Source organism: Lactuca sativa, chromosome 5, assembly GCF_002870075.4.
Source record: "Lactuca sativa cultivar Salinas chromosome 5, Lsat_Salinas_v11, whole genome shotgun sequence".
In the NCBI taxonomy this organism is placed as follows: domain Eukaryota; kingdom Viridiplantae; phylum Streptophyta; class Magnoliopsida; order Asterales; family Asteraceae; genus Lactuca; species Lactuca sativa.
Window position 1 is genome coordinate 160,799,718 of NC_056627.2, and position 8,173 is coordinate 160,807,890.

Sequence of the window (8,173 nt, forward strand, 5' to 3'; positions counted from 1 at the left end):
TTGGCCATTTTTTAGTGTATTTTAAGGGCGGCAGAAGGCATGCAAGGACGTACAAAGAACGCATGGGCGTTATACACGACGTCTGAGACGTCTGTCACACCCCCAAACCAAGGATGGCGGAAACGTCCGGGGTTGGAGGACTTCATGTGTAGTATCATAACAACAATGGCAATAGTGATGAAAGTAAACACAACCAACATATATATTGAAAGAGTTACATCATTGTATGAATTACATGTTTCAAAATCAATTACAATATGTTGACAAAATATGATAAGTTTGACGCCTCAACGTTCCATCCTCAAAAGTACTTTGTTACCTGTTTTAGCGATTTCCTGAGAATACAAGTAGTTTTCAAATGTGTCAACACAATGGTTGGTGAGTTCATAAGTTTTTGTATATAATTATGAAAAAGCTTGTCTCGTAATTGTATAGTTGTTCCAGAAAAATCCGATATTTTCCTTAAAATGAATATTGTAGTCTTGTATCCAAAGATTGAAACGTATGAGTAATCTTCCTTATTTACAGAAAATAACGTGAGTTTATTTCAATACAAACGCGTATGATATTAGTGAAATTCTCGTAAATTCTTAAGTTTGTTAATACTTTCCGTGAGTTATTATAACCATACTATGACCTAGGTGGCCTGAAAACGACGTTCTTCGGGCGTCGTAGAACTGAAATGACACTTGTCACCACAGACATGCCGGTCTAGCTGTTGCAAGCAGCTCTGGTGTGGGTTTGTCAAGCCCAATATAGATCTATATACAACTATCACGCTCTCCCTCCAGGAGACTCTGGTTACAATACAGGACTTATGATTTATGCGAAGTGAATGTCTCACAAAGTTATTAACGAATTTACACTTAACATAATGAAAGTTTCCCTTTTGTATAAATGTACCCTTCTGAAATGTATGCATTTGGAAATCTATCGTAAACTATACCTATTATAGTTTATCAAAACAAGGGTAGTAACAGCAAAGTACGTAAATTATACTTAACATAGTTTAATAAAATGTTTGTGTGTAATGGGTATACTTCAATAATAACGCTTTGTTTAATCTATGCTTTATCTAGTAAAAATCCATTTGTTAACTGGTTTATGTCTAGATACTAACACAAGAATGTCATATATTGCAATAACACATAAACAGATAATAATATACACCTTGCTCAACATGTTACAAGGTGAAATGAAATTGCTAGTGCTTTTCTGATTATAACATTTTCTGTAACTATTATTAGAAAATTTGTAGAAAAATCATAAAATGTCCAAATCAAGTTCTGCAACTTCTGAGAGTTTGGAAAATGAGTCTAGTTTGTTCATAAAATTTTCCATAATTTTTAGTGACCTCTTACTTGTGTGAATAAGTCCATAATCACAGACTGGTCCGGATTGATATTTGTAATGATAGGCAGTTTTGTAATAATCACCATAAATTGTAGAAAAATCGTATGGAGATGTGCAAGTAGTCATTTTAAAGCTAAGAAGTGGAGCTACATGCACCTAAAACAGTTTTGAAATCTAAAATGCTTAAGTTGTCCAAAACAGTCCGTGAATGGAGTCCAACTTTTCTGATGAAAGCTGTTAGAAAAATTTAGTTATGTTCTTGGTGTTTTAACTTGTATTCCCCCCCTAAAAACTTAAGAAAACATAAAAATGTAGGGGTATGAACTCACCTTAAGTGATTTCAGTAGGTAAGTGTTGAAGAAGAGAAGTGTTCAACCCAAGAACACTTGAAGAATCACTTGAAGATTCGAAGATCTAACAAGAATGTGATGATGTTTGTGTAAGCAATCTTTGATTTTGAGTAGGAGGATGTGTAATAATCATAAGAAAGATGATGATACTTACTAATTGTAGGAGAAGAGTCTTGGAGTATGCCTTGAAATTCTCGAATTAAAGAGAAAAAGATGAGAGAGTTTGGAGTGTGATTCTTGGTAAAAATGAGAGAATGATTAAAGTGTGAGGAGAGAGGATGGATGTTCCAGCCCTAAGAACGTGGGAATAGTAGAAAATAGTGAGAAAGGACCTATGAAGTGACTAGGGATGGGCTGGTGGTGAATAGTGACATGGAGTGGGTATGGGAGTGGTTGCTTGTGTCATAGAGATAAGTAAAGTCAACACTCTACCTTTGTACTTCACCCACTCTCTTTTGGATAAGATTTTATCCTTAAAAATGTGATTAATTAATAGTTAAGGGTCCTTATATGTTAAAATAAAGTTTTGGGTGAAAATCCCATGTTAAAACAATTAAAAACGGGCCTAAAATGCGAATTTAGTCGAAAACCGGGAGAAAAAGCATTCCCAGCGAGACCTCTCGGTCCTAGGCCGAGGTTTGGTCCTTTCTGGTGCTGAGCTGGAAGCGATAGGTGCGAACCAGAAGCGAGAAGCGAAGGGCGAGGGGTCAGTCCGAAGGTTCGGTTCGGTTCTTTGAGCGAGGTTCGGTTCGGTTCTTTGAGTGAGGTTCGGTTCGGTTCTTTGAGTGAGGTTCGGTTCGGTTCTTCTTCATCAGGAGGGTTCGGTTCGGTTCGGTTCTTCTTCATCAGGAGGGTTCGGTTCCTAAGGGGACTTTCGGTTCCTAAGAGGGGTTTTGGTTCCTAAGAGGGGTTTCGGTTCCTTAAGTCCGTTTTTCGCTTAGACTTCCGTTTTTGGGCTGTTTTCGCCAAATTCGAGGGTCGGGATGCCCCGAGTGATTATAGAAAGTTGGGAGAGATTTCGAGAGAGATTTGAGAGAGATTCCACATACTCAGAGATATTTGGGAGAGATTTCACATACTTAGAGAGATTTGGGAGAGATTCTCGATAAGAAGAGATAGAGTGAAAACGATTGAGAGCGGTTTCGTGTGTGACGAAAGTGAGTGTCCGGCTTCGCAATGCAAGGTATGTAAGCCCCGTTATGCCATGTTTTAGGATCTTACACACTCCTTATGAGTATGCAACACTGTTTTATGGTTCTTGTTCATTGTTTAGTAATAATGGTTAAAGAAATTTAAACACACGCACTTTCCAAGTGATGTTTTCTCATTAAGATAGTGAGTTATATAGAAATTTACATAATACACACCCTCTTATACAAGGTTTAATAGAGTTGACCGGTTTGACTCGTTGACTTTGTCCGGCTTAGACTTGACCCGAATTTGACTATTGTCACAACGTCTCTTGGGACGTCCAACGTCCCACATCGCTCAGTTTCATTATTTTTTTGTCTCACACTATAAATTGGGACTGGTGCATTCGTTTTTAGGGTTCCCACCTGCGATTTTCAGAGTTTTCCCTACGTTTTTAAGGTTTCTAAAACCCTTGGAAACATTTGGAAACACAAATCCATTCCATTTCAATCCGGATTCAAGGCAAGATTCAATTCAATTCATCATCAAGCAACATTTGAAGATCATTGAATCGGTGATTCTCATCAATTTTAGTAACTTTCAGAAACGATTACTTCTTCACAAGGTTCATTTGTTCCACATTTTGATAATCATTAGGTTACAATTGTCGGATGATTTTAAGTTTGTTTATGAATTCTATTGTGCATTTCAATCATTTAATCAAAGTTATTATTTTTATGAATTTAATGGAAGGCTAAACCGTTAGGGTTACTTCCGGGGATGTTTATGACTTTTGGAAGAACACACTTGATTATTACTTGAATCTAATTAATTCCAATTGTTATTTTATGCTTCATGTGATGATCTTTTGGTAATAACGATTGAAATTGGGTTGTATGAAGTTGTTTGATGTCATAATTAAGATAGTTTATTGCCAATTTATCATTTGTTCCAAATTCAATTAGTTTAGGAATAAAGACAAGTGATTGAATCAACATATATTATTCCAATTTATGATATTGAATCTCAATATGGTAATAGGTAGTTGTAAGACATTTTATTGCTAGTTCACTAATTGTTCCCATTTCATTTAGACATAAAGGAGTAAGACAATTAGTTGAATGAACATATTATGTACCCAAACTACGTGTTCCAAGTTAATAAACCCCAATTACATCTAAGTAATTGAATTAGGATTATAGGGAAGAAAGTGTGTGAATCTAAACTGTCTATAATTAAACCGGGAGTACTGTAGTTTTCTCATTGAGATTTTTATTTTTAATTAATAAATTTCCAAGCTTTTGTTTGAATTTTGTTTTAATCTTTTTTGTGACAATTGATAGTAATACTTTCCTTTTTATTGACTGCTTTGACACAAAGTTTAACCACAAACTCCTTGTGGATTCGACCCGACTTACCATATCTACTTAGGTTAGTTGGTTTATTTTTGACCGAGACAACGACCTCGATCAAAATTTGGCGCCGTTGCCGGGGTGATTGTGCACTTGAGCTATTGTGTTTAAGTAGTTATAGTCTTTTACTTTCATTTTAAATTCTTGTTTGCAGTTCACGTTTTGTTTTATTTGTGTTGTGCAGGCACACCGGTGCATGCATATGAGATATAGCGGACACTCTTCACCGCTTGCATTTGATCCAGAAATCGAACGAACAGCTCGCTCAAATTGGGTCGCTAGAAGGAACATCAACACTATGAGTGTAGATAATGTTGTTGTGGAAGATGTGGTCGAGGGGCGTGAGGATGCAGCCAACAATCCTCCACCACTAGTTCCACCATTAACTCCTCAATTCCCAAACAACAACAATGAGAATAATGGGAATAACAACAATGCCGGTGCACCAATCATCCAACCAGTGCAACCACAACCAAATAGAAACAATCATGGCCAAAATGGTGGGAATGGAGGAAATTGGGCACAAAATATGGGAGGCAATGTAGGAAACCACAACGGTGGTAATGTTAGAAATCAAAACCAAAATCCTAGAAATGTTGGTCCTCAATTCGGTAATGGTGGTAATGGTGGTAACGAGGATGACTGGGACTTTGATGATGGAAGTGACAACAGACTTGGTTGGAATCAGAACCACAACGGCGGTAACAGGCGAAATCAAGGCAATCGGGGTGGAAATGGGAACTACAACAATAATTGGAACAACCAGAATTTCCCCAATGGTGGCAACAATGACTACAACGATGGATTCGGAAATCAAGGCTTTCGGAATCAATATCGAAGGAATCCAAATGGTGGATTCAATAATGCAAATGGAGGATACTACAACGAAGGTAACCAATTCCCTCATCTTTATTTTCCACAGCCTAATAGACAATCTGTGGCGTCTCATTTTCAGCTGGGAGAGTATGATGATGCTTCACCTATACTCTTCGCAGAAGGAAATGAGCATCATGTGAAAGTAAGACAACAACTAATTAGTGTCTTACCCGTCTTTAGAGGCCATAAAACTGATGATCCATACAATCACCTCTATGAGTTCCTTGCAATTGCTAATGCGAATACTCCGCGAGGAACTAATAGAGATTCATTTAGACTTCATTTATTTCCATTCACTTTAAAAGAAAAAGCTATGTATTGGTTCACTTCTCTTGCCCCCCATAGTATTACTACTTGGGAGCAATTAAAAACTAAATTTTTGCAAGAGTTTTACCCTGCTAGTAAAACAACGGAAATAAGAAAAGCTATAGAAGATTTTGCACAAAACCCAATGAAGAATTTCATGATGCATTTGAACGCCTAAAGGAATTGTTGCGTTCATGTCCCCATCATGAATTTCCATGTTGGCAACTTGTACGTTTCTTTTATGATGGAGCCGACACTGCCAATCAAACCATGATTAATGCCTCGTCTGGTGGCACTATTATGATGCAAGATAGTGAAGACGCTTGGAGATTCTTGGAGTAGTTGAGTCATGGTTCAAAAACCAATTACTTAGCTAAGAAACGGGACAACCCAGTTTAATCGGCTTCTTCAGTTGGACTAGACAAAAACTGGAAAAATGAAGTCAAATTTGATATTAATTCTTTAAATAAAAAATTTGACTTACTACTCTCTAGTCTAGGCAAAGAGAAAGTTGTGTTTTTTCGCAGGGACAGAAGATATGTGTAAGTTGTGGAGATTCAGGACACATTGCAGATGAGTACATGAGAAGTCAAGAGGAAATCAATCAAGTGCATGGCTATGGTCAATTCCAAAATAATCCACGATCATTCAATCGGAACTACAACCAAGGCGGGAACTACAACAATAATGGGAATTTCAACAACAACAGCCGTCAAGGGAATTACCAAAACCAGAATCAGCCAAAATAGTTCCAACAATCCAACTTTAAACAAGGTGGAACATCAAAGAATGAGGAAACAGATAACAACATGTTGGACAAAATCATGGAGTTTATAACTCACACATACCAAAAAGCTGACACCAACTCCAAATCCATAGCTGCTATCGAGAAGCAGATTGCTCAACTGGCGGAGCAAATTGGGAAAAGAGAAGATGGCAAGTATCCAAGCACCACAACAGTCAACCCATCTCACACCCAAAGACCCGGAAAAGAGCATCAAGTGAACGAGGTAATCACCTTGCGTAGTGGGAAAAAGGTTAACAACAAGGTAAGTGCTCCTACCTTAGATAATGACAGTGACACTGAAGTCATCTTTGATGAAAAAGAAGAGTTTGAGAAAGGTTTCATATCTGAAAAACAAAAAGTAGTTAAGGGTAAAGATGACTCTAAAGTTGGGGACCATGGTGTGGAGCTTAATACCGCACCATACCCTTCGGCTTTAGAGAAACCGACATCCTTCCCTTTTGGGAAGCGAGGGCCGAAAATGGAAGACATGTGGGATTTATTTAGTCAAGTTAAAATAAATATCCCGTTAGTCAAACTTATTAAGGAGGTACCTTCTTATGCTAAATTTTTGAAGGATTTGTGTGTTCAAAAACGCAAACTCCAAGCATACCTCCCTAAAAAGATTGACTTAACCGAGCATGCGAGTTCCATAATATCAAATAAACTTCCACCCAAGATTAAGGATCCCGAGGCACCTTTAATTTCTGTTACCCTAGGTAATATTAATATCAAAAAGGCACTCCTTGATCTTGGAGCTAGTGTTAATATAATCCCAGGAAATCTTTTTGATCAACATGACTTAGGCACTTTAGAACAAACTGATATTATTTTGCGATTGGCCGATAAGTCAACAAAAATTCCCCGGGGTATATTATCAAATGTCATCATTAAGGTGGAAGATTTTTATTACCCAGTTGATTTTCTTGTTCTTGACACTAAAAGCACCTATAAAGGAAGTCAACCTTCTATTATTTTGGGTCGCCCATTTTTGGCAACAATAAATGCACAAATTAATTATAGAACGGGTGCCATGGATATCTCTTTTGGAAATAGAAAACTTAGAATTAATATTTTTAATATGTTTCCTAACTCACCATCAGATTATGAATGTTATCGTGTAGATGTGGTTGATGACTTAGTGCATCAATTCACTCCTAAAATCTTACACCCAGATCCGTTGGAGTTTTTTCTTTCTAATAACAGGGACGGAGTTTTAGAGTTGGATGACATCAAGATGGTTAAGGAGGCATTTGAAAATGCTATTGAGCAAGAGAGGCCACCATGGAGTTATCAAGTTGAAAAATTGCCAACAAGTTTTTCGGACCCACTTAAGCCATCTTTGGAGGAGCCACCCACTCTGGAACTTAAAACTCTTCCTTCACATCTTAAATACTCTTTTTTAGGATCTAACGAGAACTTACCAATTATCATATCTTCTGATTTGACAGGTCTACAGGAGGAAGCATTAGTGAAGGTGCTTTCCAAGTACAAGGGAGCAATTGGATGGACCATAGCAGACTTGAAGGGGATTAGTCCAGCCACATGTACGCATCGAATCATCACTGAAGCTAGAGCAAAGCCATCCCGAGATGCACAACGAAGGCTCAACCCAAATCTGTGAGAAGTTGTTAAAAAGGAGGTGCTGAAATGGCTTGATGCGGGTATTATCTACCCAATATCTGATAGTGATTGGTTGAGCCCGACACAGACAGTGCCAAAGAAGTCGGGCATTACAGTGGTAGATACAGAAGATGGAGAGAAGATCTCAACAAGACCGGTCACCGGATGGAGAGTTTGCATCGACTATCGCAAACTCAATGCTGCAACATCAAAGGACCACTTTCCTCTCCCTTTTATTGATCAAATAATTGATAAATTGTCCGGTAAAAAGTTTTATTGTTTTTTGGACGATACTCGGGGTATAATCAAATTGCCATCCACCCCGAGGATCAATCCAA

At 37.7% G+C, this 8,173-nt stretch overlaps 1 protein-coding gene and 1 non-coding gene across 2 annotated transcripts; one reads left to right on the forward strand and one right to left on the reverse strand.

Annotated features, from left to right (window-relative positions):
* Window positions 1–5,534: 5,534 nt before the first annotated feature.
* Window positions 5,535–5,640, reverse strand: LOC111891889 (small nucleolar RNA R71). Its single transcript, XR_002850387.1, has one exon. It is a non-coding gene; the product is annotated as a small nucleolar RNA R71 (small nucleolar RNA).
* A 612-nt stretch (window positions 5,641–6,252) lies between these two features.
* Window positions 6,253–7,836, forward strand: LOC111891862 (uncharacterized). Its single transcript, XM_023887919.2, has one exon. The coding sequence runs from the start codon at window positions 6,253–6,255 to the stop codon at window positions 7,834–7,836; it is 1,584 nt and encodes a 527-aa protein (XP_023743687.2).
* Window positions 7,837–8,173: the final 337 nt, after the last annotated feature.